This window comes from Hipposideros armiger, unplaced genomic scaffold, assembly GCF_001890085.2.
Source record: "Hipposideros armiger isolate ML-2016 unplaced genomic scaffold, ASM189008v1 scaffold_814, whole genome shotgun sequence".
Classification (NCBI taxonomy): domain Eukaryota; kingdom Metazoa; phylum Chordata; class Mammalia; order Chiroptera; family Hipposideridae; genus Hipposideros; species Hipposideros armiger.
In genome coordinates, this window is record NW_017732164.1 from 311,320 (window position 1) to 333,253 (window position 21,934).

The window sequence follows — 21,934 nt, forward strand, 5'->3', positions numbered from 1 at the left end:
CTCCCAACTAGCAACCATCAGTTGTTCCTCTATATCTCTGAGACCACTTCTGTTTACTTTCCTTGTTCATTCAGTTCTTTAGATTCCACATATAAGTGAGATCATATGGCACTTGTCTTTCTCTTGCTGACTTATTTCATATAACATAATGTTCTCTAGGTCCATCCATATTGTTGCAAATGGTAAGATTTCATTCTTCTTTATAGCTGAGTAATATTCCATTGTATAAATGTACCACAGCTTCTTAATCTAGTCATCTATCAGTGGGCATTTTGGTTGTTTCCAAGTCTTGGCTATTGTGAATAGTGCTACAATAAACATAGGGGAGCATATATTTTTTCGCATTAGCATCGTGGGTTTCTCTGGATAGATACCTAAGAGTGGAATTGCTGGGTCATAAGGTAGTTCCATTTTCAGTTTTTTGAGATACCTCCATATTTATTTCCATAATGGCTGCACCAATCTGCAATCCTCCCAATAGTGCACCAGGGTTCCATTTCTCCATAACCTCACCAGCACTTGTTGTTTGTTGATTTATTGATGATAACCATTCTGACTGGAGTGAAGTGGTATCTCATTGTGGTTTTTATCTGTATTTCTGTAATGATTAGTGAGGTTGAACATTTTTTCATATGCCTGTTGGCCATCTGTATGTCCTCTTTAAAGAAATGTCTCTTCATATCCTCTGCCCATGTTTTAATTGGGTTGTTTTGGTTTTTTTGGTGTTGAGTTGAATGAGTGTTTTATAAATTTTGGATATTAGCCCATTATCAGATATATCGTTGGCAAATATCTCCTCCCATTCAGTAGGCTGCCTTTTTGTTTTATTGATGATTGCCTTTGCTGTGAAAAAATCTTTTAAGTTTGATGTAATCCCATATGTTTATTTTTTGTTTCATTTCCCTTGCCCGAGGGGATATCTCAGTAAAGTATTACTCAGGGTAATGTCTACAAATTTACTCCCTACATTTTCTACTGGGAGTTTTATGGCTTCAGGTCTTATATTTAAGTCTTTAATCTATTTCAAATTTGTTCTCGTATATGGCATAAGGTTTTCATTTTCACTTATTTGCATGTGTCAGTCCAGTTTTCCCAGCACCATTTATTAAATAGACTATCTTTACTCCAATGTAAATTCTTGCTTCCATTGTCATAGATTAAATGACATATATGGATGGATTTATTTCTGGGCTCTCTATTCTGTTCCATTGATCTATGTGTCTGTTTTTATGCCAGTACCATACTATTTTGATTACTGTAGCCTTGTAGTATGATTTGATTTCAGGTAGTGTGATACCTTCCACTTTGTTCTTATTTCTCAAGATTGCCGTGGCTATTTGGGGTCTTTTATGGTTCCATATGAATTTTAGGATATGTTCTATTTCAGAGAAAAATGTCCTTGGTAGTTTGATAGGAATTGCATTGAATCTATATATTGCCTTAGGTAATATTGACATTTTAACTATATTATTCTTCCTATCCATGATCATGGTATGCATTTCCATTTATTTGTATCTTCTTTGATTTCTCTCTTCAGTGACTTATAATTTTCTGAGTACAGTTCTTTTACTTCTTTGGTTAAATTTTTTCCCAGGTATTTTATTGTTTTTGAAGCAATTGTAAATGGGATTGATTTCTCGATTTCTTTTTCTGATAGTTTATTATTGGTGTATACCAGCGGTTCTCAACCTTCCTAATGCCGCGACCCCTTAATACAGTTCCTCATGTTGTGGTGACCCCCCAAATATAAAATTATTTTTGTTGCTACTTTATAACTGTAATTTTACTACTGTTATGAATCAATGTGTAAATATCTTTTTGTTTTCTGATGGTCTTAGGCGACCCCTGTGAAACGGTCGTTCAACCCCCAAAGGGGTCACGACCCACAGGTTGAGAACCGCTGGTGTATACAATTGTAGCTGATTTCTGAATATTAATTTTGTATCCTGCCACTCTACTAAATTGATTTATGAGTTCTAACAGTTTTTTGGTGAAGTCTTTGGGATTCTCCATATATAGTATCATGTCATCTGCATATAATGACAATTTTACCTCCTCCTTTCCAATTTGGATGCCTTTTATTTCATTTTCTTGTCTGATTGCTTTGGCTAGAGCTTCCAGAACTATGTTAAATAGAAGTGGTGAAAGTGGGCAGCCTTGTCTTGTTCCTGATCTTAAGGGGAAAGGTTTTAGTCTTTCCCCATTGAGTATGATGTTAGCTGTGGTCTTACCATATATGGCCTTTATTACGTTGAGGTATGATCCCTGTATTCCCACTTTGCTAAGAGTTTTTATCATAAATGGCTGCTGGATTTTGTCAAATGCTTTTTCTGCATCTATTGGTATGATCATATGATTTTGATTTTGATTTTTGTTGATGTGGTGTATTACATTAATTAATTTGCGAGAATATTCGCCACATTCTTGCAAATATTGAACCAACCTTGTATACCAGGAATGAATCCCACTTGGTCGTGGTGTATGATCTTTTTAATGTGTTGCTGAGTCCAGTTTGCTAGTATTTTGTTGAGGATTTTTGTGTCTATTTTTATTAATGATATCGACCTTTAGTTTTCTTTTTTTGTAATATCTTTGTCTGATTTTGGGATCATAGTAATAGTGGCCTCATAAAATGTGCTTGGAAGCCTTCCTTCCTTCTGTATTTTTTTGAATAGTTTGAGGAGAATAAGTATTAATCCTTTTTTGAATGTTTTGTAAAATTCACCTGTGAAGCCATCTGGTCCAGGACTTTTGTTTGTTGGAAGCTTGTTGATTACTGATTCAATTTCTTTGGTAGTAATCAGTCTGTTAAGAGTTTCTGTTTCTTCTTGGTTCAGACTTGGAAGATTGCATGCTTCTAGAAATTTATCCATTTTTTCCAGATTGTCGAATTTCTTGGCATATAGTTACTCATAGTATTTTCTTACAATTTTCTGTATTGCTGTGGTATGTGTTGTCACTTCTCCTCTTTCATTTCTGATTTTATTAATTTGGATCCTTTCTCTCTTTTTCTTGGTGACTCTGGCTAAGGGTTTGTTGATATTGTTTATCTTTTCAAAAGCACAGCTCTTGGTTTCATTGATCTTTTGTATTTTTTTTCTCTATTTCATTTATTTCTGCTCTGATCTTTATTATTTCCTTTCTTGTACTCCCTTTGGGCTTGTTTTGCTGTTCTTTTTCCAGTTCCCTTAGGCGTAAGGATAACCTGTTGATTTGAGATTTTTCTTGTTTCTTTAGATAGGCCTGCATTGCTGTGAAATTCCCTCTTAGGACTGCTTTTGCTGCATCCCATAGATTTTGGGTTGTTGTGTTTTCATTTTCATTTGTCTTGAGGTATCTTTTGATTTCTTCTTTGATCTCATTTTTGACCCACTCGCTATTTAGTAGCATGTTATTCAGCCTCCAGGTATTTGTGTGCTTTCCAGGTTTCTTTTTATAATTAATTTCTAGTTTTATACCTTTGTGGTCAGAGAATATGCTTGATATGATTTCAATCTTCGTAAATTTATTGAGACTGGTTTTGTGTCCTAACATGTGGTATATCTTTGAAAATGTTTCATGTACACTTGAGAAGAATGTTTATTCTGTTGCTTTGGGGTGAAACGCTCTAAAAATATCAATTAAATCCAACTGGTCTGAAGTCTCATTAAGGCCACTGTTTCCGTGTTGATTTTCTGTCTGGAAGAGCTGTCATTTGGTAACAACAGGGTATTGAAGTCCCCTACTAAGATAGTGCTACTACTGTTGATCTCTGTCTTTATGTCTGTCAAAATCTGTTTTATATATTTAGGAGCTCCTATGTTGGATGCATAGAGGTTTACTAGGGTTATGTCCTCTTGTTGAATTGATCCCTTTGTAGTGCCCTTGTTTGTGTTTTACTGTAATCTGCATTTCAAAGTCTATTTTGTCTGAAATAAGTATTGCTACTCCAGCTTTTTTCTCATTTCCATTTGCAAGAAATATCTTATTCCACCCCTTTACTTTCAGTCTGTGTGTGTCTTTTGATCTGAGATGAGTCTCTTGTAAACAGCATATGCATGGGTCCTGTTTTCTTATCCACTCAGCAACTCTGTGTCTTCTAATTGGAGCATTTAGCCCATCCATATTTAAAGTGATTATTGATAGGTACATATTTATTGCCATTTTGTTATTTGTATTTCTGGTCTTCCTGGGTTAGCTTGTTTTCCCCTTTCTTCTGTTTAAAAAAGCCCTTTTAACATTTCCTGCAATGCTGGCTTGGTGGTAATGAATTCCTTTAGCTTATCCTTTTCTAAGAAGCTCTTTTTCTCTCCTTCAATTTTAAGCGATAGCCATGCTGGGTAGAGCAATGTTGGTTGTAGGCCTTTATTTTGCGTCACTTTGAATATTTCCTGCCACTCCCGTCTGGCCTGCAGAGTTTGTGTAGAAAAGTCAGCTGTTAGTCTTATAGGAGTTCCTTTGTATATAATCTGCTGTCTTTCTCTTGTTGCTTTCAGGATCCTGTCTTTGTCTTTAACCTTTGCCATTTTTACTATGATGTGTCTTTGTGTGGACCTGTTAGGGTTCAGCTTGTTTGGAACTCTCTGCACTTCCTGGGCTTGTGTGTCGATTTCCTTCACCAGGGTAGGGAAATTCTCAGTCATTATTTCTTCAAATACATTCTCAATCCCTTCTTCTCTTCTCCTTCTGGCATTTCTATGATGCAAAAGTTGTTGCACTTGATGTTGTCCCACAGGTCTCTTAAACCATTTCCATTGTGTTTTATTCTTTTTTTCTTTTTGTTGCTTCAACTGGGTGATTTCTGCTATTTTGTCTTCTAAATCACTGATCCGATCCTCTGCTTCATCTAATTTACTGGTGATTCCTTTGAGTGTGTTCTTCATTTCAGTTATTGTATCCTTTAGGTCTAACTGGTTGTTTTTTATGATTTCTCTATCCTTGTTTATGTCCTCACTAAGTTCCTTAAACATTCTTTTCTTTTTTTTAAGATTTTATTGGGGAATTGGGGGTGGGAAACAGCGCTGGGAAATCGGGGAAGGGGAACAGACAAGTTGCTGTCCTTTTGCTCTTCAGTCTAGTTGTGGAGGACGTTGCTTCACTGGCCTATGTTGGTATTATCATTGTGCTCTTCCCGGGTGAGGCAGATCGGTTGCTGGTCACTGGACGGCTGCTCACGGTGGCTCTTGGCAGCTCACGCTGGTTGCTGGCCACTCACAGTAGTTTACGGGAGCCCACTGCAGCTCCACTGCAGCCTACGCCATTGCTGACGACTCATAGCATCCCAGTTTCAGGTCAAGCTATTATTCACCATCTTAGCTGTAGAGGGCGCAGCATCACTGGGCCTAATGTGGGATCCAAACCAGGGCCCTGCTGCTCAGAGCTGGCATCCCAAGCCAACTCTTAATCAATGCACCACTCAGCCAGCCCTCCTTAAACATTCTTATCATCAGGGTTCTAAACTCTGTCTCTGAAAGATTGGATACCTCTGTTTCATTTAGTTCCATTTCTAGAGGTTTCTTTTGATCTTTTACTTGGGACATGTTTCTTTGTTTCTTCATTCTGGGTGTCTCTCTGTGATTGCTTCGATGTGTTAGGTAGATCACCAATGTCTCTCAGTCGTTGCTGGGTGGTCCTGTATTATGTGTCCTTTATATTCAGATTGCACACTCTCCCTATTCTCCTGTCTCATGTTTTTCCAGAGGTGTCACTGTTGAAGCTGCTCTTTAATTGCTTTTGGCTTGTCAGAGGGTGGGATTGACCCTCAGACTGATTAGCTGGGAGAATTAATTTCTGTTCACAGTGTATGAGATGCTGTGTGGAGGTTGATCCCCTCAGAGGAGGTTTGGCCACTGTGGGCTCTTGTGCCTGTGGAAAATTTCCTTTGAGAGTGCCACTTGTAGGTTCAACCAGGTAGTACTCTGGTTTTGTCTAACATTGGCCTCTGGGTGTATTGGTTCTTGTGTCTCTTGGGCGGGGCTTCCACTAAGAGCTGTTTCAGTCCTGTCTGTTACTGGCCCGTAGCTGACTGGTAGGCTGTATGCAGTTGGCTGCTACCCGTGCTGGACCTGGGGTCATGTGGGGATGGTCTTTGTGTGAACTGAGGCTGGCTGCCCCCAAATTGGTCCTGAGGCAGTTTAGGAAAAAGCTCAGGGCCCCCTAGGCCTGTTGCCATCTGTCAGATGCCGGTAAGCCCCACCTATTGAAAGAGGCTCTTTAGGGGCGTGTGTCTGGCTATTTGACCCTGTGTTGAGGTTGCTCTCTGCAATGTGGCGCTAGCTTGGCAGGATGGAGTTCAAGTGAGTTATGTGACGTGATTTGGTAATTTTTAAGACATTAATGCAGATTCAGGTATTATACACCAATACCTGGCCTGTGACCCCTTCGTAAAGCATGCCAAGAGCACTACAGCCAGCCTCCACCTCATGCTCACAGACTCACAAAAGCTGCTCCCAAGTGGCTGTGGTGCAGATTTGTGGTCACCAAACACCTCGAAGATGACCCCAGGGCTCTGCAGACCACCTTCTTCTGTTGTAAAAAATCTTTTCCACAGTTTGTGGTGGTGGGGCCAGTCACCCCAGCACCCCAATTTCCCTTGGCAATGCAGCTGTAGGTGGGAGAGGTAGTGTTACAGGTGCATAAAGGCTGTGGTCAGTGGTTTCTACAAATTCAGTGTAGTCTCAGCTCCTGGACCACTGCTAGGTCCTTGTCTGCTTCATAAAACAAAAACAAAGCACGGCAACCCAACAACACCAAAACAACAAATACACCCCCACAAACATGATAAGCAATGATCAGACAGGAGAAACAAAAATATATAAAAGAGACAAAAACACAAACACAAAAACAGGAGAACAAGACAGAAAAACAGTGACCAAAGCAATAACTAGATAAACAAGCCTGAGTAACAATGACAAAAAGAAATCAGATGAAAGAAAAGAAAAGGGACAAAAAGATGAAAGAGAAAGAAAAGAAAAAAGAATAATAATAATAAAAAAGAAAAAAGGGAAAAAAGAAAAAGAAAACGGAAAGGAGAAAAAAGGAAAAGGCTCTCCACCCACTTTAATCTGCAGACCACTTCTTCAGCAATAGAGAGTTTCTGGGTGACTCAGCACCAGCTGTGTTGGGAGGAAGGGCCCAAGGCGTCGTGCACTGGCTTCCCTCTTAGACATGCAGCGAGCTTCCTGCAATTAGCTGCCGTGTGCTCTGGGGCCCTGCTCACCACCAAAACTCCTCACAGGTTGCTACGGGCTGTCCACTGCTGCAAAAACCCTCTGTGGCCTGCGGAGGTGGGGGCCAGGCACCAGGGGCTGAGGGTGCCCCCAGAACGCAGCTTTAAGTGGGCAGAGCAAGCCCCCAAGGCACCATGGGGTATGGTCAGTGGCCCCCACCAAGTCAGAGCAGCATGCACTCCTGCACCAGCAACCATCTGGCACAAATGCGCCATGAATGCTCTGGCCGATCACGCAGGCGCACAGCTCCCAGGCCAACACTTGCAGGAAATCTCCCAGTCTCAGCCTGTCCCAATCAGCCGCTCACAGACTAGGCAAAGCAGCCCGACAGCCAATCACCAGCCTGGCAACTCTGCACTTGCAGTGCAGAGAGCGGGGACCCAAGGCAGCTCGAGCACACCTGTGTCCCAATGAGTAGCCTGTTGGAACCAGAGCATGCCCGCCAGGCGCTAACTGGCTATGCAGCACATGCAGAGCGGAGATCAGGGACCCAAGGCTGCATGCATGCTCGCACACACACACTCCTGCGCTATTCCATCAGACCAATGCGGTCCCGGACCTGAGCCTCTGTGGGAGGGCCCATCCCTGAAAAAATGGTGCACTCCTGTACACTACTCGTGTGCAAGCTCCACACTAGGGGAACGATGGTCCTCAAACCTACAGCTCCTGTGCCAAAAGCACTCAGTTCAGTCCTTCCCCGCAGGATCCTGGGCCCCGCTCACACAGCTTCTCCCTCCACCAGGGACTGGGTGAGTGCTCACCAGCAAGCGAGTCGGTTTGCCAGCTCCACTGGTTCTCTAGCCACCCTCAGCCTCACCAAGTTGAGCAAAGAGAGTCCTCACTAATTTCTACTGCCAGCTCTCGTGGAACTTCTCTTCCTGGCAAAGTAACTCTGGGCTGGTGAGCTCGGTGTGGGGCCGGAGGGTCTCTCCCCCAACTGGAAGAGCCTCTCCACCGCTGAGGTGTCCCTCACGGGGTTTGCCCTCTCTCATCTCCACCTCTCCTACAAGACTTGACGTGGCCTCCTCTTTAAGGCCTTCATTTAGAGGTTCTGTTCATTTAGTGTTCAGGGGACTTCCAAGATTGAATGTTGTATAAGTTATTTGTAATTTTGGTGTGATCCTGGGAGGCAGTTGGCACAGCGTTCATCTATTCCGCCATCTTACCATAAGTCCTCTGATGGCTAACTTTTAAATAACAACTTTAATGAGATATAATTCACAACCATAATTTTCCTTTTTTTAAAGTGTACAATTCAATAGTTTTTTCACATATTCACAAGTTGTGTGACTGTCACCACTGCCTAATTTTATATTTTCATCACCCAAAACTAAACCCTGTCCACATGACAAGTAGCAGTCACTTCCCATTCTTTCTCTCAGCTTCTGGCAACTACTTTCTGTATTTGAATTTGCCTGTTCTGAATATTTCATATAAATGGGTGATATGATATGTGTCTTTAATAACTGTCTTCTTTCACTTAGAATAATGTTTTCATGGTTTATCCATGTGGGAGCATGAACTAATGCTGCATTCCTTTTGGTTGCTGAGTAATATTCCAGTGTATGGGTAGGACCACTCTTTGGTGATCCATTCTTTGGTTGGCAGACATTTGTGTTGTTTCCACCTTTGGCTATTCTGAATAATTCTTCTGTGAAAATTCATGCACAAGCTTTTAATTAGGTCTTTAATACTCTTGAGCAAATACCTAGGAGTGGAATTGCTGGGTCACATGGTAACTCTGTGTTTACGTTAGAGGAGCTGTCAGTTTTCCACCGTGACCACTATTTCACAACCCACCAGCAATGTCAGAGTCTTCCAATTTCCCCAACACTTTGGTATTGTCTGTCTTTTTTATTTTAACTAGTGGGTGTGAAGTGATAGTTTGTGATGATTTGATTTGCATTTCTCTAATGGCTAAGAGGTTGAGCATCCTTTCAGGTGCTTATTGGCCATTTGTATGTCTTCTTGGAAGAGATGTCTACTCAGCTCTTCTGCTCATTTTTCTGTTGGGTGATTTGTTTCTTTAAATATTCTAGATACAAGTCCCTTATTATAGTATATGAAGAAATAGAGATATTTTCTTGCATTCTGTGGGTTTTCTTTTCACTTCTTTAATGGCATCCTTTGAAATACAAAAATTGTAAATTTTGGTGCAGTCTAATTTATTCTTTTGGTGGTTGTTGTTTTTGGTATAATATCTAAGAAACTGTTGCCTAATGAAAGTCATAAAATTCTATTTCTAAGTTTTCTCCTAAGAGTTTTTGTAATATTCGTTCTAACATCTAGGTCTATGATCCATGTTGAATTAATTTTTTTTATTGTTGAGAGAAAGGACTCTAACTATATATTTTTATATTCAGCTGTCCCAGAATCATGTGTTGAAAAGCCTTTCTTTCACTCAATGAATGGTCTTGGCAGCCTTGTCAAATATTAACTGACCTTACATGTGAGGGTTTATTTATGGACTCTCAATTCTATTTCATTGATCTATGTGTCTATCCTTTTGACAATACCACACTGTCTTGATTACTGAGGTTTTGTAGTATTAAAATAGAAATGTCTGAGTCTTCCAACTTCATTCATCTTTCCCAAGATTGTTTTGGCTATTTTGTGTCTTTTGAATTCTCATATGAATTTTGGGATCAGTTTGTCAATTTCTAGAAAATGGTATCTGGGAGTTTTTAAATGGAATTGTTTTTGTAATTTTCCTTTCCGCTTGTTCATTGCTCATTTATAGACACACAATTTATTTTTGTATATTAATCTTGAAAACTGCAACTTTACTGAAATTCTTTATTGTGTCTAATAGTTTTTTTGTGGATTCCTTGGGATTTTCTATATTTTATATTGTTTTATCTGTAAAAAGAGATACTTCTTCCTTTTTAATATAAAAGGCTTATTTCGTTTTTGGGTTTTTTTTCCCCCTTAATTCATTGTGTAGAATCTCCCTGTTGATTTTTAAATAGAAGTATTGAAAACAAACATCTTCATCTTGTTCCTATGTTGGGAGCTGGCTGGGATCAGCAAGGGACACTGAGGCTTTAGGTTGGCAAGCTTGGGTCTCCAGGTAGATCCAGGCCTGGGGTGAGTGGCTTTGGAGCAGTTTGGTGGGGACCTGTGAGACAGTGCTTCTGCCTTAAACTGCTTCCAGACAATGCAAGTGCAAAGAGTAAAGACCCCAGCTTGCTGATAGAGAAAGCTTATGGACTAAGGGACTCAGTTGCTCATGGACTATGGACTTGCAGTTTCAACATACATCACCACTCTGGGACTTTCCACCATGGACCTGCTTCATATGCTTGGGACTTTCTACTGTGGACTTGTAGACAGTTTCTATTTGCCTCAGTTTAACCTTGCATAGCTATATCATTGGTTTATATTGTGTATAACATAGCTTGTTGCTGAGGAGAAATTGTTTTAGCTTTAGGGAATCGCTCCCTAAAATAAGGAAATTGCTTCCCCTTAAGAATCTTGTATACCCAATAAACAAGGTCTCAGTTTTTCCACCAGCAGACTGAGTCCCTCCTGTCCCTGCACTTTGTCTCTCTTCTCTTTTATTTCTTGTCTCCCACCCAATCCTCTCAGGGACCCGTTCAGTGAGCTCCTGACTAACGAGCCAGGGGCATTCGGTTGAGCAAGCTGGTCTCATTCAGTGGCGCCCAACGTGGGGCTGAGTTTGTCTTGGCTAAGGCCCACCGGTACAAATCCCCGGTCAGGTGAACAGGCGTCCGGGACACAAGTCAGTTACCGTTATGCCATATGACAAATTACAAAACCGCAGGTTAGAGCTCAGTCAGATTTTGTAGTCGAAACCGTGAAGCCACAAGGAATCACTCACACATTTACACTCTTTTACACAAAGTTTGTTAGTAAATTATATATGCCTTCTCCGAGTTTCACTCCCACCGAAATACTGGATATAGAAACAACAGAATGATCAGTTCTGTGCTTCCCTACACTGCAACCCAAATTTCCCCTTACTGTCTCCAAAGCGGTGCACACCTCTCACAAGGGGGTCTCCTCAATGATGGTCACCTTCAGAGCCCCACGTTGGGCGCCACTTGAACGAGACCAGCTCGCTCAACTGGATGCCCCTGGCTTGTCAGTCAGGAGCTCACCAAACGGGTTCCTGAGAGGATTGGGAGTGAGACAAGAAATAAAAGAGAAGAGAGACAAAGTGCGGGGACAGGAGGGACTCAGTCTGCTGGTGGCAAAACTGAGACCTCGTTTATTGGGTATACAAGATTCTTAAGGGGAAACAATTTCCTTATTTTAGGGAGCGATTCCCTAAAGCTAAAACAATTTCTCCTCAGCAACAAGCTATGTTATACACAATATAAACCAATGATATAGCTATGCAAGGTTAAACTGAGGCAAATAGAAACTGTCTACAAGTCCACAGTAGAAAGTCCCAAGCATATGAAGCAGGTCCATGGTGGAAAGTCCCAGAGTGGCGATATATGTTGAAACTGCAAGTCCGTAGTCCATAAGCAACTGAGTCCCTTAGTCCATAAGCTTTTTCTTTCAGCAAGCTGGGGTCTTTACTCTTTGCACTTGCATTGTCTGGAAGCAGTTTAAGGCAGAAGCACTGTCTCACAGGTCCCCCACCAAACTGCTCCAAGGCCACTCACCCCAGGCCTGGATCTACCTGGAGACCCAAGCTTGCCAACCTAAAGCCTCAGTGTCCCTGGCTGATCCCAGCCAGCTCCCAACATTCCTAGGGTGAAAGCATTCCATTTTTTTGAGTTCAACATGCTGTGAACTGTCAATTTGGGGTAGATACTCTTTATCAGGTTGAGGAAGGTACCTTCTATTTCTTGTTTGTTGACTGCTCTTATCATGAAAGGGTATTTGTTTGCTAAATATTTTTCTGAATCTAATGAGACCGTCGTGCTATTTTTGTCCCTTCTATTAATAATGTGTGTTATATTGATTAACTTTCATATATTAAACTAACCTTGTATTCCTGAGCTCATCTCAAAGTATTTTCTTATTTCCCTTGTGATTTCTTTTTTGACTTTTTAATTATGTAAAAGTGTGTTATTTAATTTCCAAATATTAGTGGATTTCCCACATTTGTACCTGTTGTTGATTTCAAATTTATTTCATTGTGGTTGGAGAACATACTTTGGATGATTTCAATAATTTTAAATTTATTGTGGTTTGTTTTATGGCCTAGTACATGACTCATCCTGGAAAAAATGCCATGTGTACTTGAGGAGAACATGTATTCAGTTATTGTCTAATGGAGATTTCTATAGATGTCTGTTAGTTTAATTAACATCTTAACTTAAAACAATATAGATCCAGTTAATACTGACTTAATTTCAATCGTGTATAAAAGCTTTGGTTCCAGTACAGCTCCTTTCCCTCACCTCACCTTTGTACTATTAATTATATACCAATTACTTACCTATATCATCAGCCCATTAACACATGTATAAATTATTTATTTATGAGTTGTCTTTTAAAGTAGACAGAAGAAAAGTGCTACAAACAAATTGCACTTATTCATATTTAGAAATGTAGTTAATTTATTTGGTGTTATTTATTTCTTGGTGTGGCTTTGAGTTATTGTCTAGTGTTCTTGCATTTGCTGGGATGGCTAAGCAAACCCAAGAGTCATATATCTAATGTCTTCAGGGAGTCTTCTGTGTGACTGAATAGACTACTGTTTGGTCCTTAGAAGGAACAAAAGATCGTTTAGCCACATTGTAGGCTTTTTTTCAGAACACACTTTTCTGACAGTGAATATCCTACATTTAGCATCTTTTGCAAATTGGATAGGCCGAGAATTTCTTATATCATAAATTCCTGGTTCTTTTATGCTTCACAGTCTATCTCCTTATTTTATTTCTTTCCTATCATATTTTACGAAAGGCAGCCAGAAGAAACCAGGTTGTACCTTCTACACTTTGTTTGAAAATAACTTCAGCTAACTATTCAACTTATTGATTTTGAGTTCTGCATTCCACATAACTGTAGATCATTTCTGCCCAAGTTTCGTCCGCTATGTAACACGAAGCCCCTTCCCCACTTCCCAATAATACCTTGCTCATTTCCTTCTGAGCCCTCATCACAGTACCTTTAACGTCAGTATTTCTGTCAACAGCATGTTTATGAAGTTTTAAGAATTCTCTAAGATGACACAGACTTACTCTGCTATGGTCCTCACTTCCTCTGAGCCCTCACTAACAGAGTTGTTAATATCCACATTTGTACTAACAGTCTTTACAGGGGAAGAAGCTAGGCTTTTCCTTTAGAGGTCCTCATGATTCTAGCCTCCGCCTGCTGCTCAAAGCCAGGACCACACTTCCAAATGCCCAAATTGTCTTAGTTTCGTATTGCTGCTATAACAAATTACTATAAATGTGGTGACTTAAAGCAACACAAATTTGTAATCCTGCAGTTCAGGTGGTGAGAAATCGAAACAGAAGTTACAGGGCTAAAGTCAAGGTGTTAGCGTGTGTGTTCCTCCCACAGGCTCCCGGAGACTGCATACCCTGCCTTTTCCAGCTTCTTGATGCTGTCCACACTGCTTTTCTCCTGGCTGCATCCTCCAACCTCTGCTTCCCTCCTCACTTCCTTCTCTGAGTCTGGCCCTCTTGCCTCCTCTTCATAAGGGTTAATGTTTACATTGAGCCCACTGGACAAGGCAAGATATTCTTCTCACCTCCATATCCTTAGTCACACCTAGAAAGCCCTTTTCCATATAAAATAACATATGCCCCGGTTCTGGGAATTATGACATGGGCCTCTTTGGGGGTCATTATGTTTACCAACATTACCAGTCAGGTTAAACAGTGACAATTCTATAGGTTTTGAAAGACTTATTGGGGAACTCCCAATATATTCTGATGCTTCCCCTGGCTTCTGAGTCCTAGCTTTGCAGCTACTGTGATCGAGGATCTTTCTGGTTTTAAAAGCCACCACATATGTGGGAGATGGAAGTGGGCAGGTTACAACACCACAAAGCTCTTTGTTCATACCGAGCCCTCAGCATTGGTCTGACTCAATTCTCCTTGGGTTGTTACAAGGCTTTGGTTCATTTCCGCAGTTCCAAAAAGGTTGATTTTTATAGTTTTTGCCCATGTTCTGCTTGCTTTTGTGGAGGAGTGGTTTTGCAGGGGTCCTTGCTGTGTCATTCTGGAAAGTCTTTCCTGCCTGATGCCTATTTTTCAATCAAATTAATCAACTAGTTTATCAAAATCACCTCATCAATCATTTTAACAGCCCCAATTCAACATATGCTGGGCTGCCCTCCTTGGCTTTGGGGGTGTCACTGCATGTGTATGGGGATAGGTCATGTGGTGAAAATTGTCCTATCATTATGAATAGTGGCTGCTGGATGAAACCATGCAGAGCCAGTGGCAGTCCTCAGAGCCCAGCTATGGTGGGTGCTGGCTCAGAGCTTTCTGGGCACTGATCATAAATCAATGACCAAATTCTCAAACGTCCTGAAAAATGTAAATTTCAAGATGACTTTGTGTCTTCTGTACAAACACTAAAGAGTAAGATTAATAATTTTTCTACCAAAGGCCACACAATTCTTATAGGACTTTACATGAGCCTTTTTATTTCTAGCATTTTCTTCATCAGTTACCCATGTGAAGCCTTCCACCTGACCTAGGAAACATATTTGCATAGCAAATTGCAGGCCATTGATTTTGGGCTTGACTAAAGCTTTTTGATAAACATGAAAATTGCTAGTGTGACACTATAGTTCACACACATTATAAGCAGCCCAGAATAATGCATGGCATGTTATGCAGATGTTAAACACAGACTCACTTAGAGTGGTTTAAATTTGTTTGTAGCTTCAAAAAAATGGGGACAATGGATAATCATTTTGTCAAATAAAATTATAAGAAATAACTTCCCCTTTGAATAACAGTAAAATTCAAGCACAGAGCAAAAGAAACATTTAACTTATACAGGGTGATTTGTGCCATAGTATAAGACAGGCAGAAACATAAATAGATGGGTGGGTGGGTGGATGGATGGTGGATGACTAGATGGATAGATGGATGAATGGGTAGATGGATGGATTGATTAATCCGTAGGATGGATAGATGATGATAGATAGATAGACAGATGATGGATGGATGAATGGATGGTTGGTTAGATGGATAAGGGTGGATGGATAGATAATGGATGGATGATAGATAGATAGATAGATAGATAGATAGATAGATAGATAGATAGATAGATAGAATAATACAGTATAGATAGTATCTATAACCTGTGTCCCATCTTGTTATCTTTTTTCACCTTCATAATATGTAGTGAATAGTGATGGATTTTTAAAAATAGTGATGGATCTTTTACATTAAATAATTCAGAGAAATAATTACATACTTGTTTTATATATATATATATATATATATATATATATGTGTGTGTGTGTGTGTGTGTGTGTCAGAAAAGGCATGACATATTTTGTCTGTTTGTCAAAAGTCATTTATTTATATAAAGAACAAAGATCAATCAGTGATATAGTGCCCATTTTGTTCGATAACCTTTTGCCATCTTTCAGTGAGCTTCATAATTCCTCATTCATAGAAGGACCTGTCTTTATTTGCAAAAAACTGAATAAGGTGCTGATTTACAGCCTCATCTGAATTCAACGTTATACCACACAAGGAGTTTTGAAGACAGCGAAACAAGTGGGAGTTTGATGGCACAAGGTCAGGCGAGTATGGTGGGTGTGGCAACACATTCCATCCAAGCTCCAATAATTTTTAATGGGTGATCAAACTTGTGTGGTCTCACATTGTCGCGATGGAACACAACTCTTTTACAATTAACAAGCTCTGGACATTTCTGGATGATAGATTCATTCAAACTGTCCAATTGCCGACAGCACACATTCGCATTGATTTTTTGGTTCCTTGGTAGGAGCTCGAAAAACACGACACCTTTAAAATCCCACCACACTGAGAATATAATCTTCCTCTGATGAATGTCTGCTTTCTATGTCTTTTGAGGCGAATCATCACTTTGGGACCAAGACTGTTTGCACACCACATTGTTGTAAACAATCCACTTCTCATCACCAGTTATCAGTCGCTTCAAAAAAGGATCGTATTCCTCACGTTTAATGAAGATATTGCAGATGTTTATAACTGCCGTCAAATGAACTTCTTTGAGTTCATGCGGAATCCAAATATCGAGTTTGCTTCAGGTGGTCGTGAATGCTTGAATGATGGATGGTCAATGGTTTTCAATCTCTCATGTCACGTAACATGGGTTTGACTCAATCAATGCCTTTATTTTGTTGTCATCAACCTTGGTAGGTCTCCCTGACCAAGAAACATCATTGAGATCAAAATCACCAGCACAGAATTTCATGAACCATCGTTGGCACTGACATTCTTATAGAGTGTTGTCACCATAAACTTTATGCAACTTTTCACAAGCTTGACGCGTGTTCTTCCCTTTATGGAAGTAAAACAGTAAAATATGGCAAAAATGCACAGTTTGGTCTTCCATCTTCAACTTGTTGTAAAATCTCCAAAACTCAACCAAATCATTCAATTTTTTTTAGAATGAAGCTAGAACTGTCAGCTGTCAAATGACATAGCAATAACATAGATGTGAATGACTCTAGTACTTCCAAAAATGAACTATTCCGACAACGCTATAAATATATATCTGGCAAATCCAGAATGGGGAAACAATCTTATTCATGTTGAATAGCTCTTCAAATTAAAACAACTGATAGTACATACTATAGCTTAACCCAACTAAAGTGTAAATCTGTAGAAATAACAGTTCCCTCGTATGTCACCAGAGCCAGTGTCACTTGTTATTGAGGCCAGTGGACAGCAGTAGGACAGGCTCCAGAGCAGAGCAGAGGGCACAGCCATGCCTCTCCAGAGGCCTTGATTTGGAAGGTCTCTGTTTAACATCTGAGGAAACCTTTCTGCCTCCTGCTTTACCAGATCCCTCTCTGAAGAGTGTTTAGCACCCATTTCAGGGTTAGCCATGGGTCCATTTGTGCATCTATCTGAGTTCTTCCTGCCCTCGTCTCTTTCCAGTCCTCCCAGGCCACCCAGCACCAGGGACCTTGATATCCTTGCTGTTCCTCCAAATGCCAAGTTCTGTTCTGTGTCAGCTTTTGTCTGCATGTCCAGCTCTGCTTGGACACTCTTCTCCTGTACATGTGGGGTCTGTGCCCACACTTTTTTAGGTCTCTTCTGGAATGTTCCTGATGGCCCTACCTAGTATATCAACATCCTGCCATCACCCCACCCTTTATGCTGCTCTATTGTTCTCTCTGGCACAGTTGGGTAAACTTCTATAAAGGGCTCATAATAAATATTTTAGGTTTGGGGGGGCCATATGATCTCTCTTGCAGTTATGCAACTCTGCTGTTATGGCACATAGACAATATGTAAATAAATGTGTATTGCTGTGTTTCAATAAAACTTAATTTACAAAGGTAGATGAAGGCCAAATATTGCTTACAGCCATGATGTACCAGTCTCTGCTCTAGAGGTGGCACTTTGCACCACTGGCAAACTGCTGTTTATTTATTACTTGTATCTCACCACTGGAATACAGGTGACCAATAACTATTGGTCTGCATGTACAAGGAATGAATAAGGAGTGTACCTTACACATTAAGTTATCAACACTAGCCTTGTCTTACCTTATCTCTGTGAAATAATTTAAGTTTATGGTAACAGACTCACCACCAAGACTTACTAAAGTAAAATGTCTAAACCTGAAACAGACCAGCATCTAGAATTCGTAGATTTCATGCCTCTAAACTAATTGTGCATTAGTCACTCTTTTACTCATTTAACAAAGATCCCATAGATAGTCCTATGATACCTCCTCCATTTCAGGTATGAATTAGAGTAAGCTGATCTCAACAGCATATGTTTATTGGGGCTCTAAAACCATTGATGAAATTATTTTGCCCTCTGACTGCTCAGTTTCTATGGGCCCTGGGAATGGGCGCAGGCTGAGAGGTCATGACAGTGGAGATGGAGAGAAGTGCTCATATTCAAGCCATGTGTGGGGTGGGCACTAGTGATGGCTGCTGGTGAATAGACTGTGGGGCTTAGGAGGGTGAAGAAACAACTTGACTGTGAGTTTTGGCTTGAACACTGGGTGTGTGGGGTTACCATTAATTAAGATGAGGAACAGGTTGGGGGCACTTGGACATGGAAAGATACGGCTGAGGTTCTTGTTAAACATACAAGTGGAGATTCTGAGTTACTCAGTAGATGAGCCTGGAGGGCAGGGAGAGTCTGGGAAAGAGACATAAATGTGACAGTTGTCTGCATGTCCTTAGTGTTTAAAGTCATGGGACTGAATGCGATCTCTGAGACACACAGAGAGAGAGAGCGCACGCACAGGCCAGGACTGAGGGCTGGGCTCCACAGCATAGACTGGCCAGAAAGAGGAGGGAGAACATGCAAAGGAGATGATGGGGTCCCCGGGGGGCCGAGGATGTTGGGCAGGAAAATCAGGGGTGGTCACAATCTCATTGGAACGTCAGCAATGATATTTATGGGTTTCCATGTCCTATTTGCTTAGCTTTGAAAAGGCGATGTCATCAAGTGCCTTTTCATTTGTCACCCACATGCCAGACCAATCTAAAATTGCAGCTGCCTCGGAAGACTGAAAAACAATATCAAAACTTTCCCAACGAAGCTGCACACGTGATGCAGTTTATTCAGAATTTAAGGCAAAGAGGTTGGAGGTTTTAGGATTACATGGCACAGACACTCTAGCTGTGCCCCTGGTTAATAAATGGAGTATAATTAAATTTTATTTTTTGCTGGACTTTTCGTAGATAATAAAGAAACTTTCTTGATTATCTAGAAATAGTTCCATGGGAATCTCACCTGACTTCAAGTGGAAGAAAACAACGTTTTGGGTCATCTTTTCCTAATTTCAGCTTCCCACCACGCCTCCCCCACTTTTCCCTGCAAGGGAGAACTCTTCTTCCACTTACCCCCTGACTGTGTTCAGGCCTCACAGAACCTGGCATGCAGAGGAGAAAGAGTAGAACTGCCACCTCCCGGTGAAGCTCGCTGCCAGGGAGATGCAGAGGTGAGGAGGTGCCACCTGATGGTGGACGGAGCCTGCACACCTGCTGCCATCAGCTCCCCTGGGAGGCCCCTGCAGAAAGATCCTTCAGCTGAGAGCACAGCAGGGAAGAAGGCGGGATGCCAGGGCCCCTGTGGTGAGCATGCACGTGCACAGAGGACTGAGGAGAGGGGCAGCCAGGCTCTGCACATCCAGGATGGACAACTGATGGGGGTGCCTCCTGCTTGAACAGGACGTCACCCAGCTCAGTTCGTGAAGTCCAAAGTCATGCAGATGCCATGGCCTGAAACTCATGCCGCGAGCCTTCAACTGGCATTTGAATTCTTCCCTTCCAGTAAACGTAGCTCTCACCGGGGGCCTTCTTCAGTGCTTCTGCGACAGCTTCGTGAAATGTAAAGCTGCTTTTCTATAATTTCATCTGTATTTCACATTGTTACAAAGACATTTTGTAAAAAATGAATAAGACGTGGAAGTCTGGGCTCACTTTCCAAAGATAATCTGCAAGGTTGGCATTACCTTACAAAGTCAGATTACACTCTGGAACCCCGCAGAATGTGTGGCTTTGGACCGAGTCCCGTCCCTGGGGGATGCAGGGGGCAGCACCACCGACCCCACCTGTGAGAGCGCCTTCAGAGCAGGAGGTCGCCAAGGAGCCCAGCTCCCGCTGCTCCAGTGGCCTGTGCCTTGGAAATGACTTTGACTGCCTCGTCGTCATCAACTTCCACAAGGTGACTCACCACAGGAAGCAGAGGCCACATGTTTCCTCCAGACATTCACCGTGGAACCTCAGGTGAACCTCAGGAATTTTCATTGGTGTGCCGTCATTGTGTGTAACTAGAGGACGGTGACACTCAGCAGGGCTGCTTAGCTCAGTCCATGGCAGCTCTCACGTGTCTCTTCTCCGTGGTGGCCACCCACGCTGCACTTAGCAGCTGAGCGACAATTAAAGTTTGAGTGCTGACAGCACGTTCCTAATGCACACGGAGTCATCTGGAGAAAACCCAGGCAGATCCAAAGAGGCGAGGGCGGGGGTGGGGGGGTCACGGCAAACAGGAAAAGCCTTATTTATACTTTTTAATGCTCCCTTCTCCCAGCATCACCCACTGAAGGTGATCAGAACCACCCACCCCCATTCCTGCTCAGTTGATCTTGGTGCTAACAGGAGTGCATCTAGACAGGGTGTAGCACAGTGCTCCCCACAGCGGGGGGCCCCCAGGGTGTGACTCTCATGGCAGTCTGAGAGCCTCTCATCTGTGGTTGACAAGTAAAGCTGGACAAAGGGGAGAGGAGGGCAGGTGGCTGGTGATAGAGAAAAGTACTGAAAACATTGTATTATGTGAGGAAAGTTGGCAAAAACATAAAGTGTTATTTCCCAGTAGAAGGTGTACTATTGGAAAGAAGAAATTAAAATGTAGGTCACCTACCCACAAATTGATGCTGATAACTGTCCCACTGGATGCAAACACTGTCCACACAGCTTCCCAGACCATCACTTTCAGCCTGTTGTGGCCTATCTACCAGAACCGTGCGTGTTTATGAATTTACACTGAAAATGGTGATTACCACTGGGCAGGAGGTTCATACCAGTGCTCCTGCTTGTCTGAGAAACTGGGAAGTGCTGGGTACTGGCAGAGTCTCCCCCTAGGACTCAGACCCTCCAGTGTCGCCATCCTATTCCGTTCCTGTCTCTGGGACATTGTGACCTATTTTGGGGTCTCCCAGTTCTTATTTCCAGACAGATCACTGGCTTATTACTTCAGAGGATAAATATCATCAAATAGGTGTTGATTGCACCTGTTTAACCCTAAGGCATAATCTTATATGCAAGGTAACACTTATGAGTGACACCAGGGACCTCGTTTCTACATTTCCCACTGTGGGTAGTTATGGCATCTCGGTGAGATCTTGGCGGCTGTATGTATTGAACTGTGCATGCCCATGTCACTAGGCTGTGAACGCTGTGACCAAGTTGTCTGCCCCCAACTTGTCCCAGGATCCTGCCCCATGCACACTTGCACCGTTTTCCAACGAGCTCTCCAGAACTTGTCTGTGCTTTCCAGTGCCTCCTCTGTGCCTTATCTGAAACACTAACCCTGAGAGACCTCTCAACATTATCAACAGAAAAAAATAAGTAGTGGAAGATATTTCTGAGCCATCTTGATCCTGATCCTGAGGAACCTCTACCTACCTAGACAAAAATGTTATGGCCTCTGAGATTCATGCATATGTGTTTGAGGTTTTCATTAGTGTATCATTTTTCTCCACCAAGCTAGAAATATTGGTGAGCTGTTCTTGTCTTCTGACTTCAGAATTATTCCTGTTCAGTGATGCTCGTCACTAGCTACGCCATCTGCATGGCGGTGTGCTCGATTCCATCAGGAATCTGTCAACGCCACTTCTCTTTGCTGGATATTAACAGACCCGTGTTAATCTGTGTTAATATAACAACTAATGTTGATGCAGGCTCTTCCTGTTCCAGGAGCTCCAAAACACACTTAACACATCACACCCACGAAGTAGGTGTTTTAATGTGTAGTCCCCATTTTACACTTACGGAAGCAGAAATGAGAGGTTGTGATCTGATTGATCTTGTTATCTATCACCTTCCATATGATGGATGATAAATGACATGTAAATAGCATAATCATGGACATACC

At 41.7% G+C, this 21,934-nt stretch overlaps 1 protein-coding gene across 1 annotated transcript in view; it reads left to right on the forward strand.

Annotated features, from left to right (window-relative positions):
- Positions 1-21,934, forward strand: part of GABRG3 (gamma-aminobutyric acid type A receptor subunit gamma3) — a 284,504-nt gene that overhangs the window by 214,399 nt on the left and 48,171 nt on the right. The window contains exon 5 of the mRNA XM_019628903.1: positions 19,900-20,005. Coding sequence (XP_019484448.1) covers positions 19,900-20,005 — 106 coding nt within the window. The remainder of the gene's footprint in view (positions 1-19,899; positions 20,006-21,934) is intronic.